Source organism: Macaca thibetana, chromosome 1, assembly GCF_024542745.1.
Source record: "Macaca thibetana thibetana isolate TM-01 chromosome 1, ASM2454274v1, whole genome shotgun sequence".
NCBI lineage: Eukaryota > Metazoa > Chordata > Mammalia > Primates > Cercopithecidae > Macaca > Macaca thibetana.
The window spans coordinates 6,756,839-6,771,969 of record NC_065578.1 but is presented as its reverse complement, the minus strand read 5'-3'; the positions used below and the strand labels follow the sequence as shown (position 1 = coordinate 6,771,969).

The window sequence follows — 15,131 nt, the reverse complement described above, 5'->3', positions numbered from 1 at the left end:
AGTCAGCCACTCCCTAGGACAAGCAGAGCTCCAGCTTTCCTCTAAGGACTCTGATGCAGATCCCAGTCCCGATGGGAAAACCAGCTTATTGATGGGTGGCCGCTGTCCATCCTGGGTGGATGTGCTAAGGCAGCAACCATCTTGCCATTGTCCCCAGGGAAGGCCTTCGGGAGTCACTGTCCAAGGGGACCCATGGGTTTTTCCTCTGTGTTTTCCACCCTGTCTGGGAACCTCAGCTCCAGGGCACAGCCTGAACCAAAGGACTCCACAGTGGAGGTCACATAGGACCTCCGAGGTGCCTGGGCACGGAGCCCCGGCCAAGTCCAGAACCTGCTATGGCTCTGCTGGCATCCCTGGGCGGGTCTCCAAGCTTGTGGTCGCATGCCTGCCCTGGAGATTGGCCTGGCTTGCCAGCAGGAAGACAGGTGGCCAGCACCCACACCCATCGGAGCCCGCTCAGGGCTGCTCCTCTTAGCAGCCTCCTCGGCCAGCCTTGGGGAGCTCACGGCTTTTCTGGGACAATGTATCCCAGCCTGGGGGGGTGGCCTCTTCAACTGCTGCTGCTCTTCCACCATCTTCTGGCAGGTGCACAACCTGCAGCAACGCCGGAATGGTGGCAGACTCCAAGGCATTTCTTCCTTCCCAGAGAGACGGAGCAGAGGGGACCTACTGTGGTCTCTGGGGTCCCAGCCCAGCAGCCCTGCTCCTGCAGGTCCATCACCCAGGAGGCTTCCTGGACTCACTCTTCCCTTCCCCACTCATGCAGTCCATCAGCAAGCGCCATCAGCAATGGCAAGATCCATTGCTCTCCATCTCCACTGCAGATGCTGTAGTCCACGCCACCATCATTTATTGCCTAGACTCCTCCACTAGCGTCCTGCTGAAGGCAGCATCAGAGCACCTGAGACCTGCTCCTGCTGGGAGGGTGTCGGGAGGCCACAATCCAGCACTGGGGGCCACAGCCCAGCACCGCTAGAGGAAACCAGGGGGAGTGTGGTGCCCAAGGGAGCCCTTCTCCTTACATTTGGAAAGATCAGCCCTCTGCCTTCTTCCTATGGTCTCCCTGAGTCTGTTCTTCCTACAACCCAGAATCATCTTTCCCACACACCCAGAATCATCTTTAAAGACACCATTTAGATCAAGCCACCCCCTGCTTAAAGCTAACAGCTTCCTATTGCAAGTAAAATCAAACCAAACTCCTTCCTATGATGCAGAAAGATGGACACGATTTGTTTTGGTTCCTGCTATCATCTCCAGTCTCACTGTGTTCAGCTCCCTGTACCCCACTCACTATCCTGCAGCCAGCGCCTTTCTCGAGCTTTAGATTCTCCATGTTGCCAAACCTCTTTCTGTCCCAGGGCCTTTGCACTTCCCCTACCCTCTGCCTGGCCAGGATGCTTCTCCCACTTCCCATGACTGGCTCCATCCCATCATCCAGGTCCCAGCCTGCGAGAGGCCTCTGCTCATCCATGTTCCAGAAGGAATCTCCTTCTTCCCAGGTGACGTTATTACCATATTCTACTGTTGGGATACAGTTTTCACCAGTTACCTTGGTTATTTCTTTTTCTCCTTGTTTGTTTTCTGTCTCCCTGCAGTAGAACATTAGCTCATGAGAGCTGGGACTAGCTCCATCTTAATCTTCATGCCTAGTGCCAAGGTCAGTGCCCAGGATGTTATGGCGGCTCAGTAACTATTTGTTGAATGAATTGTTTTGAAACCCAATTCTTCACCTCATTTGTTGTTTTTGTTTGTTTGCTTTTTTTTTTTTTTTGAGACAGAGTCTTACTCTGTCTCCCAGGCTGGAGTGCAGCAGCGTGATCTTGGCTTATTGCAACCTCCACCTCCCAGGTTCAGGTGTTCTCCTGCCTCAGCCTCCCTACTAGCTTACAGGTGCCTGCCACTATGCCCAGCTAATTTTTGTATTTTTAGTAGAGACAGGTTTTCACCATGTTGCTCAGGCTGGTCTCGAACTCCTGACTTCATGTGATCTGCCCTCGGCCTCGGCCTCCCAGCATGCCAGGATTACAGGTGTGAGCCACTGTGCCTGGCCCTCATTTTGCATTTCATCTTTTGTCTTCTTTAGGGCTCTCTGGCCAGCAGAGTCTTCTTGGTGGATTCCCCTATCTTCTCCCGAGCCTGAGTTGCCTCTTTCCGCCAGCACCTCCTCTCACTCAGTGCTCACTGCCCTCAGCTCACTGCCCTAACTTGGTGGGCTCCCTGCTGCCCCTGAAGCACCTGAGTCTTGTAGAAGACACATTCTGTGCCTGAGTGTCTCCTGCTGCCTGTGACAGTGTGGGAGCTGCCAGGGCAGGACCCTGCTCTTGGTCAGGGCAGAATCACCTCATGTGTTTTGCTTGGGTGGGTGTGTTGGGCTGGGACCCCGGAGACGGGCAGGCATTGGCCGTCTGTGTTGCCAGTGCCCCCTCCTCCCGTGTCGTTCCTGGCTTGTGCTCACAGGCCTCTGAGCCTCTCTTTTTGGTGAGGCCAGTTTGATTCTGACTTCCAAGTGTTCATCCTTCAAGCTCAGCCTCAGATTCCTCTGGGGAGACCCAGAGATGAGATCCCCAAGCAGCCAGCGTCATCTCCCGGGGCAGTGATTCATTTGCATGCTGCACTCCTCCCTGGACCGAGAGCCCCTTGCAATCAGGGCCCTGGTGAGAAGCTGGGTCTTATTCTTTGCTCCATTCCAAGCCCATACTCTGTGCACAACAAGCAGGGGCTACTCAAAAGTTGTCCGGCAGATGAAGAAGGGAATGGATACATCCAGTGCTGTTTTACAGAGCACCATGTTTCAATTTGGGCCTCAAAGCAGAGATTTCCAAAGGAGACTCCCTTTGTGGAGTTAGCTGAAGACACAATGCTGGCGCCTGTGGAGGGGTCCCAGCTCTCAGTGTGCCTTGAGCCTTGTGGCTCCTGTTCCCTCGGTCCAAGACACATTGTGGCTAACAGAATGAGCCTGAATGACTAGGAGGGTGAGGAGCCTAGGCAGAGACTCTACCTGCCATCTCTGGGGACCCGGAAACGCCCCAGGACCAGCAGAACTGCCTGTGGAGACCCAAATTGCCCTGGTACCCTCTCCGAACTCCTCCTTGGGAAAGGAAGAGCAAAGGCCTCATTAATGGGAACTCTTCAGGAATGAAGCACCTGGGCCAGGTGCTTCACACACCTCCTGTCACTCACTGCTCTCGCCCCACTGGCAGGCAGTTCTCAGAGCTGTAGAAACTGAGGCCCAGAGAGGTCAGGCACTGAGTTCGAGCCACACGGATGGTTTCTGGCTGATCCGGGATGGACCCAAGTGTGGCGGACTCCAGCCCCGGGGACACACAAAGGCCAGCCCCTCTTTTTCTGTGGAGGGGTCAGGTAACTGAGAGCAGACCTGAGCAGCCCTGTCCTGGTCCTTAGCCAGGCGAGAACCAGGTACAGGAAGTGGCATCTATTTATAGGCCAGGCAAGTCCCATTCTGGCAGCAGGTGATGAGTGCACTGTTTAATGCCACAGTGCCCTCCCCGCCACCCCCGCTGGGCCGGGGACCTCATCAGCTGCACACAGCCCTGCACTGTGATAGGCAGACCCGGCTTGGCTGCCACCCCAGCTGGCTGTGCTCCAGGCTGAGCAGGGCTGCTGGGTGGGCCTTCTGGAGCCAGGCGGGGGGGGGGGGGCTGAGAGGGGAGGGCTGGGCCAGCAGGGGGTGGGGTGGGCATCTTGGGCCGCAGCGCTGGCTCCCAGGAAGTTTGTGGAGAAGATGGTGCTGGGTTCAGGCAGAGGCTGAGCGTACAGCCAGCCGAAGAGCAGGGTTTTCCGCTCTGGTAGAAGAGCCTGAGAGAGGTGGGGCGCGGTGGCTCACCCCTGTAATCCCAGCACTTTGGGAGGCCAAGGTGGGCGGATCAGTTGGGTCAGGAGTTCGAGACCAGCCTGGCCGACATGGTGAAACTCCATCTCTACTAAAAGTACAAAAATTAGCCAGGTGTGGTGGCACAAGCCTGTAGTCCCAGCTACCGGGGAGGCTGAGGCAGGAGAATCGCTTGAACCCGGGAAATGGAGGTTGCAGTGAGCCGAGATTGCATCACTGCACTCCAGCCTGGCAAAAGAGCAAGACTCCGTCTCCAAACAAAAAAAACAACAACAAAAAGAAGAGCCTGAGAGAGAAGGAGAAAAGGAGAAATGCCTGGTGGGGTTCAGCTGCCCCAGGCTGGGGGAATGATTCAAGGGCGGGGTGGTGGTGGCGGACAGCTGGGGCAGCCAAGGCTCAGGCTGGACCATGCTGGGTGGAACCTAGAGGCACCCTGGGGCCTGCCTAGCACCGGCCACCTCTGTGCTTGCTGTGGGGACTCCCCACCCCATACCTCTCCTCCTCACCCCATACCTTTCTCCTCACCCCCAGTCTTCTATACTGAGCATCTTCTCTCCTTTCTAGGCTCCCTGGCATTAGGGGACAGGAGTGGGTCTCCCTGACCTTCCGCACACCTGCATCCTTACCCCCTCTCCTGTTTACGGTCAGGGCTCACTGGACAGGCCATCCTGAGGGCTGGTGGTGATGAGATGGGGCAGCCAAGGGGGCCCTGCCAGCACTAGTCCAGGAGCAGAAGACATAAGCTCTAGAAACAGGCTTCAGATGCCTGGAGACTCATTCATTCCTTCACAGTCTCCATCCCCCTCTATGACATGTCTGGCACTCTGCCAGCCCCAGGCATACTATGGTGACCAAGAAGGTAGCCCGTGACCCCATGGCACAGGCGAGTGGGGAAGCAGTGATGGCCAGAGGTCAAAGACAAGTTGGCCAGACAGGGACACCATGCTAAGCAGATAATGCTGGAAGCCTGGGGAAGGGCTTCAGAGCCACAGGGACAGCACAGAGGGCCTCCTGACTGGGTTTCTTGGGGGATCTTTGAGCCCCTAAAATTGGAAGCAAATTATGTGCGTGTACCTTTTCTGGGCATAGGGTAGATGGCTGTGTCACATTCTCAAAGGCGTTTGTGCTGATAATTGTTAGACTGATCCCCCATCACCACCCCATCTCCCTCCACCCCTACCGGGCTTTCTCCAGCCTTCTGCCCTCTGCCCTGGGCCCCAGGAGGACACAGCCTGTGTGTGGGCTGCATTGCCCGGGTTCTCCTGGCTTCTGGTTGGCTTGGGCCATGGGAGGCATGGGCAGGTGCAGAGGGGACACCTTGCTGCAGAGGTGGTCTCTGGCCCCGGCTGTCACCAGCTGTAGTCACCCTTTGGGCTGAGGGTGGTGGCAGCTTCCCACTGTGGTCAGCCCTGGATACATTGCCTGGGCCTGGCTTATTCCCACCCTAAATCATGCTCTCATCACGTTCTCCTCAAAATCCCAGTCAAGCATGCCTAGGTCCCTGTCCGATGTTGGGTCCCTGAGCCAAAGGAGATGATGTTCTAATAGACTATCTGGGATCCGCTTCTTCACAGCCGAGGAAACAGAGGCCTAGAGTAAGGACACGACCTGCTCAAGGTCACCCCAAGGCTGACTCCGAGTCCAGTGCTCCTCAGGCCCCCACACCTTCCTTGGGGGACTGGGGCAGGGGGTAACCTTCTTACCTGGGCAGTAGCAGCGCAGCACCCCGGGCTGAATCAGGGATGCAGGCACTGAGATCTGGTCAAACAGGCAACTGTAGTTATTGCTGGCTTCTTGCCACGGGCCTGTGATGAGGACCTTCACTCCTCCCTGCAGGGAACAGAGAGGGGAACAGAGTTGGAGTATGAGCCACTGAGGGAGGCAGCATGGGGAAGCCCCCCTGAGGCTGCACTGCTCAGATGGGGGTCTGCATCCTTCCCCCCCATGCAGATTCCCAGGCTGTCACTCCAGGGATTCCAGTGAGCCCCGACTTCTGAGAACCACAGCTCCAGGACTACAGCAAGAGAAGGGCCCCGAGGTGCTCCTTCCCCAGCCCTCAGGAAGCTCCAGGACCCGCAGCTCCAACCCCTGACCTTCTCTCTCTCCTATAACTCGCAGATCCAGGCAGGAGGGAGCACAGAGTTTTGCAAACCCTTTCAGCCCACGATGCCCCTGAGAACTGGCCTGGAAGGAAGCCGACGGCAGGGAGGGGACTTGCTATGTCATTTGCTTGTGGACAGATTGAGGGAACTCCAAGTTTTGAAAACAGGCCTGAGCATCTCAGTGTCAGCCCGGGCAGCAGAAGTTCTTGTGGGGAGTTGAGGAGAGACCCAGGATCCCCAGGCTGTGGGCATGGCAAGGTGAGGGGGCCTTGAGCAGGGTGGGGTGAAGAGCCTGATTAAGAAACAGAAGAGCTAAGTGCAGGAGATGCTCAGAGACTGCCCTGTGAGCTGAGTTTGGGGCTCAGAGCTGGGCGCTGGGAGTGGAACGGGGCTGAGCATCTGCCCCTCCCCCAACCCTGTGCTATCAAAGGTCCTTGAGTCTGTGCCGCTGCCTACACAGCTAGCGCGGGGTCCCACAGGCAAGCCGTGATCCTGCAGCTTGGCTGGGAGCAGCCTCGAATGACCTTCCTCAGCTCCAGGGGGTAGGACCCCACCTCCAGGAACCTCCCAGGGTGCCCAGGGGCAGGAGAGCATCAGTAGGGCTAGGGTACTCCCTGACCCCCAACTTGGACCAGCCTGGGGCTGCTGCAGAAAGCAGAGGAGGAGAGTGGCCTCATGTCCGGGGCCTTGGGCAATCCTGCTTCACGGCCATTGTCCTGCTTAGTGATGATAGAGGGAGGTGCGAGGTGGATGGCAATTTGTAGGCCCCCTACTTACGGCTTAGCGGAGGAGAGGGGCTGGTCACTGAGTAGAGGGAGGCTCTCCCGGGGGATGAGGAAGGTGGGGGTGCCGGCCTCCCGGGCTCTCCTGGCTAACCTTGGGTGGACCCACCCCAGAGGCGCCATCCACCCCACCCCCAAACCAGTAAACACCTTTCCCTGCAGGGGGCGGAGAGCTGCGTAGGTCAGGGCAGAGAGCACCACCTAGTGTCCAGGCTGGAGAAGGCCGCCAGGCACGCTGGAGACTGGGAGGTGGGGGTGAGGAGTTGCTGTGAGCCCACCCTCCCCACCGCTCCAGGCCAGAGAAGCGATCCCCACCCCACAACCCCGTGCCAGCCAGATGCTCCCTCCTGGTCAGTCACTCATTCTTGCTCGGCATCTTCTGGGCCCTGGCCCACCCCTGCCCTGGAGGGAGCCCCAGCCTCTACAAGGAGCCTGCCCTAGGCGCCCCACAATATTCCTGGAACCCAGGCCTGGCCCAGGGCATCTGCAGCAGGAGTGAGTGTTTCCAGGGATGAGGAGGAAGTGGCCCCTCCCATTGCCCAGCCAGGAAAAGAGACTTCTCCACGGAAGGGGCTCTCCCAGGCTGGAAGGCATATTCCACCCCTGCTCTCGCATGAGCCTTGCTCTGGCCTGGGAGGTCATGTTACTACTAGGGCAGCGGAGAGAGCTCACGACCAAGAGCCAAAAGCAGGAGGCCTGCTCCTGCACCTCAGTAGCTGTGTGTCCTCAGGCAAGTGGCCCAGCCTCTCTGGGTGGCATCTCCTCGCTAGGGGCCCTTCTGGTCGCAGCATTGCTTGTTCTGATGCCCAGGGATATTTGCAGCTCCGTGGAAGGGGCAGGGCATTGGGGGGAGTGGGTGCCTGGCTGGGAAGAGTGCCAGCGGACAGGTGGAGCCTGACTTTGGGATGTCTGGAAGCACCAGAAGGCCAGCTCAGGGCACCATCCCCCAGGATCCTGGGAAGTGGAAGAGCAGTGACTTCAAAAGGCCATAGACAGTTACCATGTGAGAAAAAGGGAAAAAATAATAACCGCAATCAACAGCTGCTAGCATGAAGCTGGGGCTGCTGCCGGGAACAAAGAACTGCAGAGATTACTGGAGAACATCAGGACCTTCTCCATGGAAACCGCCGCAGGACAGCTCAGCATCCATCCATTCAGGGGATGGTTCCCATGGCAACAGCCCGCCTGGCTGCGCTGAATTGGTGGTGGCGCGCGTGCCTGATGGCTGTAATTGCAGACTCTTCTGCCTGGTGCAGCAGGAGTGTCAGTGGTGGGAGATGACGCAGGAGGGTTTGGGGGGTGGGGAGGGAGCACGAAATGCCATCTGAGGTCTCTGTGTCCTGAGATAAAGGGCCCAGATGTCTGATGCAGCCAGGGCAGATGCTGGGGCATAGGGGGACGCCTCTGGTGTGTGTGTGTGTGTGTGTGTGTGTGTGTGTGTGTGTGTTGGTGACCAGCTGCAGCCAGAGGTGAAGGGGTGGACAGAGATAGGAGAAATGGGAGCAGCCTGTGGGAGGGAGGGCTTCTCAGAGAAGAGACAGAAGGATGGCCCCAGCCATCGCATTCCTGCTAAGTGGATGCATTGAGGTTTAGAGCTGGGTGGGGGTGCTGGGTAACCGTTTAACCAAACCCCATTTTGCAGAGGGAAGCAAGGCCCAGGCCGACAAGCCTGCCTGTACGGCCCTCCCTGAGCTTGGCGGAACCCGGCCAGATTGGACTCCTGATGCAGTCAGTGCACAGACAGGCTGGCAGGGAGGCGACAGAACGAGGGCCAGATGAAGGGAGAGAAGTGTCAGGAGAGAAGGTGCTGTCTCCTGCAGAACCCAGGATGGGGGCGCCCCTGCTGTGGTATGGAGACAGTGGCCTGGGTAGGAGAGGACAGCAAGGAGGAAGGGGCCCTTCTCAGCCTCTGAGGCCTCACTGTGTGGCCAGGTGGGGCCCCAAAGGGCCTAGCTGGGTGGCGTATGCACATTTTCCAAATCAAGCTGAATTTCAGCAGCTTTTGGTTGTAGGTAACTGGAAGCATTGAGGGCTTCTGGGAAAGCAGGACTGGCCGCTCCCTCTGCCGGGCTGCCAGGCTGCCATTGCGTTCCTGTTCCTGGGCTGCCCTCACGTGGCGAGTTGCTGAACTGCAGGCCCGAAAAGGACAGAAGGAGCCAGGCCTGCTGATGTCCTACTTGCCAGGCCACCCAGGAGGCTGGGGCGTGGGCCTGCACCCAGCCCAGGGCTTGTCTCACAGACCAGGACCTTGGGAAAAGAGGGGACCCTCCTTCCACCCTCTGGCTCCTGCAAGACATCAAGGGCTCCAGGGCACCTCTAAGTGTCCCGAGGATCAAATCTACCAGGTCCTAGGACTGGGAGTGCCTTGAGGCCACCCCCTCTCAGCCATTTACACATAAAGAAACTGAGCTTCAGAGAGTCAGGTCTCAAGGAGCCAGGACCAGAAGACAGCTCTGACCTTCCCCCCGAACCCTGTTCCTGGCCTCCCTCTCTGTTCCTTTGCATCACTTGCTTAAGCCCGGGGTCAGGAGGTGTGGGGAAGATGCCCAGCTGGCTTTCGCGGGGTGGGGTGGAGGGTGTGGTGAGCGCTCTGAAGGTGCCACTGAGCTCAGAATCAATGATAAGAGAGGAGGTCAGGGCCGGGTGTGGTGGCTCACACCTGAAATCCCAGCACTTTGGGAGGCTGAGGCGGGTGGATCACTGGAGGCCAGGAGGTTGAGACCAGCCCGGCCAACATGGCAAAACTCTGTCTTTACTAAAAATACAAAAATTAGCTGGACGCGGTGGTGCGCGCCTGTAATCTCAGCACTTTGGGAGGTGGAGGCGGAGTCAGGAGTTTGAGACTAGCCTGGGATACATGGTGAAACCCCATCTCTACTAAAAATACAAAAATTAGCTGGGTGCAGCAGGGGGTGCCTGTAATCCCAGCTACTCGGCAGGCTGAGGCAGGAGAATTGCTTGAACCTGGGAGGCGGAGGTTTCAGTGAGCCAAGATGGCGCCATTGCACTCCAGCCTGGACAAAAAGAGTGAAATTCCTTCTCAAAAAAGAAAAGCAAAAACAAAACAAAAACAGCAGGGGCTCAGAAACATGGTCACACCAAACTACACCAAGAGGAAGCCCAGTCCGATCCTTCTGGGCCGTTCCTATCCGGGATGGGAGAGCTGGGGGCAACTGTACACAGATTTTCTTAGCTTTGCCAGCAGGGAAGAAGGGTGAGGAAGTATGAGCCCCCGTCTTTGGTGTTGTCCAACCGAGTGGGCCACGGGCAGCTCACCTCCTGGGAAGTGTCCAGTCAGGGCCCGTGGTGCACATGCTGGTCCCTGAGCACCCAGACAGGCTGGGGAGAGGTCAGGAAGCACATGCTTGTGTACACTAGGTTATTTAGGGAAAGCCTGGGCCACTCTGTCCCCTTCCTGTGCTATTCTACTCTAGAGAAAAAGCAGAGATGCCTCTACTGCTTGTGTCCCTGAGGCAAGATGCTTTGGTCTTTGGAGTAGTGGTTCTCAAAGTCAGATCCCCGGGAGCTGAGGCGGCCTGGGGACTGGGGGAGGGTGCAGGTTGGAGTCCTGCGTCCTATGACCTGTGTTGAATTTTGCAGAGGGCCAGGTTTACTTAAGAAGGATCTTCAGGATGACTCTTCAGAAGCTGTGCCCTGTTTGGTTTTGAGAGAGATTTTTGGTTTTGTTCTTGTTTGGCTTAGAGAAGTAGAGCGAAGGCAGTGGATGTAGATGATCTATGATGGCTACTTTTTTTTTTCTAAAGACAGAGTTTCACTCGTTGCCCAGGCTGGAGTGCAGTGGCATGATCTCGGCTCGCTACAACCTCTGCCTCCCGGGTTCAAGTGATTCTCCTGCCTTAGCCTCCCGAGTAGCTGACATTACAGGTACACGCCACCACACCAAGCTCATTTTTTTGTGTTTTCAGTAGAGACAGGGTTTCACCATGTTGGCCAGGCTGGTCTCGAACTCCTGACTTCAGGTGATCCACCCACCTTGGCCTCCCAAAGTACTGGGATTACAGGCCTGAGCCACTGAGCCTGGCCAATAGTGACTTTTGAATTTTTTTTAAGCAACCCTGGGACCCCTTTTTAAAAAAAAGCAAAGCAAAATATAAATGGACTCTTAACACATAAATCGAGAAATGGCAGACCACTCTGGCTGGAGCCAGGGGAGCATTTTGCCTCCAAGGACACCTGACTTTTTCTTTTCTTTTCTTTTTTTTTTTTTTTTTTTTTTTGAGACAGGGTTTCACTCTGTCATCCAGGCTGGAGTGCAGTGGTACAATCACAGCTCCCTGCAGCCTCAACCTCTTGGGCTCAAGTGCTCCTCCGGACTCAGCCTCCAGAATAGCTGGGACCATAGGCAGGCCCCACCACACCTGGCTTATTTTTTAAATTTTTTGTTGAAACCAGGTCTCACTATGTTGCCCAGGTTGGTTTGGAACTCCTGGGCTCAGATGGTCCTCCTGCCTCGGCCTCCCAAAGTTCTGGGATTACAGGTTTGAGCTGCGGCACCAGGCCAAGAACCCCAACTTTAAAGCTGCTTGCCCCAGTGCAGTTTGAGAATCACTGCATGAAAGGCGGAGGTGTTCAAGTGCTGGAGGGACACAAGGAGGGGAAAGCGTCATCTTTATGGTCCAGAGCTTCCTCTGAAGGGCAGCCACAGGCATCCCTCAGCTGCAGGGTGGCGCAGGGGCCGGCGAGGTGGGTGGGAGGGGAGGTGACAGGTGGTGGCAGCGGTGGTAGCTTACCTCTGGGTAAGACCACTCCGGGGAGTAGTCGGTCACCATGAACACCCGTCCACTCTGCTGCAGCATGCCCAGGGTGCCCTGGGCCGAGGCGGCCGAGACCACCTCGGCGACGTGCATGTAGGCCATGGTGCTGGCTCCGCCCTCCGAGCTGCTCAGCTGCAGGCTGCCCTGCTGGGGGCTGCAGCAGGGGAGGCACATCTCTGCTTGGGTGAAGGGGGCCCGCGCCCCGTCTTCTGACTGTGAGAGTGCCGTGCTGTCCCCCGACACCAGCTGGTGCCCATAGATGGTGCTGCTGCCCCCCTCCACGGAGATGAAGTCATTGATCAGGTCAGAGAACTGGTTGCTGAAGGAGATGTCAAAGTGGTCCAGGCTGAGCTCCATGTTGGAGGCGTTGCCAAGGCTGGGCTGGGCCACGGGGTAGAGTCCCTGCACCACGTTGCCCGGGAGGATGGGGACGCCGCCGGCACTGCGGATCACCCCATTGGTCTCGGGCTGCAGGTAGTGCTCAGAGCTACAGGCCTGCAGCTCCCCAGACTTGAGCAGGACCTCGCTCCCTTCCGCCGCCTGCGAGGTCTCCATGGTGACCTCCCCTTCCGCGGTCATGGCCTGGAAGTTGGCCTGGAACTGCATGAGGTGGAGGGAGGAAGTGGACTCTATCCGCGTCTCGACATGACCACTGCAGGAGCTAGTTTGGGACGAGGCCTCCGTTTTCACCGTGGGCATCACGAAGGTGCCCCCAGAGTCACTCAGGCTGCTGTGGGTGTTCTGCTCGACGGGGAGGGGTTTGCTGGCGTCCTGCAGGAAGAAGCTCGGGGAGGGGGTCTGGTGGATGTGGGGGCTGTGGCCCGTCTGGCTGAAGCTGGATGTGTAGTCCTTGTTGGAGTCGATGGCACTGAAATCCATCTGCTCCAGGGTGGTGCTGGGACTCAGGCCGCCACCCGACGGCAGGAGGCTGGAGCCGGTGGTCAGGGTGAGGGAGCTGGCGGCCGCGGCTGCCGCGGAGGAGGAGTACGCTTCTTTGGCCATCTGCTGCTCGAAGGAGGTGTCCTCGGTCTTGATCTCCTTGGTGAGGACGGTGGTGAAGCTGAAGCCCCGCTCGCCGGGCGGCGAGTGCCGGATGTTGGAGCTGACCATCTCGGCTTTCAGGCCTCCACCCCCGTACGTCTGGCCCTGCTTTGGGTTATTAAGGAAACAGTCGGGGTCAAAGTTCATGGTGGTTTCTGGAATCTTCCGACCACCATCGAGGGTGGTGGAGAGGACCAGCTCTTCGGACACGTTGGTGGGCAGCATGGACAGGCTCTCCGAGCTGCCCGTGGTGGGGAAGGCGAACTTGTGGCCGTCGGAGCTCACGGCCAGGACGAGGCCCTGAGAGGCATCAGGCGAGAGGAGGTGGTGGTTGGGGCCAGCGGTGGGGGACATGGTGTACACAGCCTCGTTGGTGACCTCTGACATGAACACTGTGGCGCTCTGGGACAAGCTCCCCATCACAGAGGCCACTGCCATACTGGACACGCCTGTGACCACCGGGCTGTCCACCATGTCCGGGTCGCTGTTGAGCCCGCTGCTGATGGACACGGGGGAGCTCTGGGTGGTGTCGGGGACCTCCACCTGGTTGGTAGAGGAGACCTCGGTGCTGCTCTGGTGCAGCAGCACGGGCTTGGCCACCTTGCCATTCCTCTTCTCGCGGCTGGAGCCCTTGCTGTGGCTGTGCTCGTGTTTGCCCTCCGACACGTCATTGTGCTGCACCTCCGAGTGGCTCCCGTACCCCCCTGTCCGTGGCTCCACCTTCGGTGAGATGATACGGTGTTTGGCACTGTTACACTTGTGATGCACGCTGCTGCCAGCTCCTGCAGAGATCAGAACACAACACACACATGCACACGCAGGCACACACGTGCACACACACGTGCACACACAGAAACAGAGTCAGAGCTAGGACCGTGGCGGACCTGCCCCACAGCAGCTGTGGCCTCTGGCAAAGTCCAGACCCGGTGCCCCAGGCAGGCCACAGACCTTCAGCCCTGGGACCTGTGCCCCAAGCCCGGGGCCCGTCTCATGCCCCTTTGACTCTCCAAAGATCAGAGGGGCTTTGACCTTGATGCTCTTTTCGAATAGGAAGCACATGGGAAGTAGGGAAGGAGAAGGTGGAGAGAATGTCAACGTCCAGGAAAGTCCCCTCCACCATCAGAGACAGACACCGCTCACCTGGAGGGGCCTTTGCTGGCAAGAGGGGGTCAGCCTGGGGAGGGTGGCTATGTTCGTATCCTACCCCACCGCCCCTCCCCAACTTCCCACAGCTGCTCAGCCCGTGACCTGATAAGGAGCCACCCCTGGGGCCTGGCAATCAGAGGTCAATGGGGAGGTGATGGAAATGCACTCTCGGGACCAGCTCTCAGGCCCCAGGACCAAAAAGGGTTCTGGACCCTGCTCCAGAGGCAGAAAGGTACGTAAGCCCAGGCCTATCCTCAGCTCTCCGGGGCACAAAAATCCTTCTAGGTCCTAAGTAGGGACAGAGCCCTTGCTCCTCATTTCGGACGTCCAAGCCTCAGCAGCTGAGCGTTTCTGAGGTTGGCAAAGCCTCCCTGGCAGCTCCTCCAGCCCTGGCAGCCAGCACGGCTTTTCTCTCCCACCCCTCGCATGTTTTCACCATTTTCATTTCATCTGATAAGGGTCACTTTGCTTTTGATGAAAGGGCAAATTCTCCCCGATCCTGTTACAGCCTCACCACCAAGACTCCTAAATGCACGAAGACTGTGCTGAGAAGTGACACGACCTCTAATGGGACTATCTAATTAAGTCAGCCCAGGGAGAGGAGAACGCACATTTCAAAGAGCAAATACCATTATCAGAAAAACAGACACATTAGGAAGGAGAGCGCGGGACGCTTTATGTTCTTGGAGACAGAGGTTAAAGAAAGAGGTTGAGCCTGTGTGGTGTCACTGACGTAGGGCAGGTCTCCTCGAAGGCCCCAGTGCCCTCTGGCAGAGGATGCCCGAGTGTGGGCCTGAACGGAGAGGTCCCGAGCCCCAGAGTTCCTCGCTCCCCCAACTCTGCTGCCCCCAGTTCTTGCCCCATGGAGGAAGCTGTCCCTCTGGACACTGCTCCCTCCTGCCCAGAGTGGACTGCCAGCCAGCTGCAGGGCAGGACGAGGCCGAAGGCCTGCCTTGTGTCTGTGCTGGATGCGGTGGTGTCACCTAGTCCCTGACTGTCCTGTCCCCCTCCTCCCTCACTAGATGTCATGGCTACTCCCACAGAGGACAGCCATGACGGCTGCCTGGTAGGGCCCCCGTCCCTGTGGCGCCCGCCTGCCCCGGGAGCCCCGGCTCACCCAGGCTGCCGGTGCAGAGGCAGTTGTGGGTCCGCGGCTGGGGCTTGGTCTGGTGACTGTCGAGGATCTGCTGCACCAGCTGTTCCACCGAGAAGCCGGAGCTGCTGTTCCCATTGCTGCAGGTCCACTTGATGCCATGGACTGTGGAGAGAGAGGCGGGGGGGCTGTCAGAGCCCGTGGGTGCAGAGGGGGCCTGGGTGGGGCCAAGGGGTAGGACCCAGGCCCTCCCTGAGGGCAGCCCTCTCTCTGCTGGGGAGCCGGCTCCTGGGGTGAATTGATGAGCAGGAGAGGAGGAGGGGAGGGAGGCCAGGCTGCCCC

General features: G+C 58.1%; 2 protein-coding genes across 10 annotated transcripts in view; both read right to left on the bottom strand.

Annotated features, from left to right (window-relative positions):
* CAMTA1 (calmodulin binding transcription activator 1) overlaps window positions 1-15,131 on the bottom strand; it is a 1,003,074-nt gene that overhangs the window by 95,289 nt on the left and 892,654 nt on the right. For all 9 annotated transcript variants that reach the window (XM_050786880.1, XM_050786872.1, XM_050786886.1 and 6 more), the window contains 3 exons: window positions 14,814-14,954; window positions 11,486-13,332; window positions 5,554-5,680 (listed from right to left, as the gene is read on the bottom strand). In XM_050786880.1, coding sequence (XP_050642837.1) covers window positions 5,554-5,680; window positions 11,486-13,332; window positions 14,814-14,954 — 2,115 coding nt within the window. The remainder of the gene's footprint in view (window positions 1-5,553; window positions 5,681-11,485; window positions 13,333-14,813; window positions 14,955-15,131) is intronic.
* VAMP3 (vesicle associated membrane protein 3) overlaps window positions 1-15,131 on the bottom strand; it is a 707,779-nt gene that overhangs the window by 106,821 nt on the left and 585,827 nt on the right. The window lies entirely within an intron of this gene.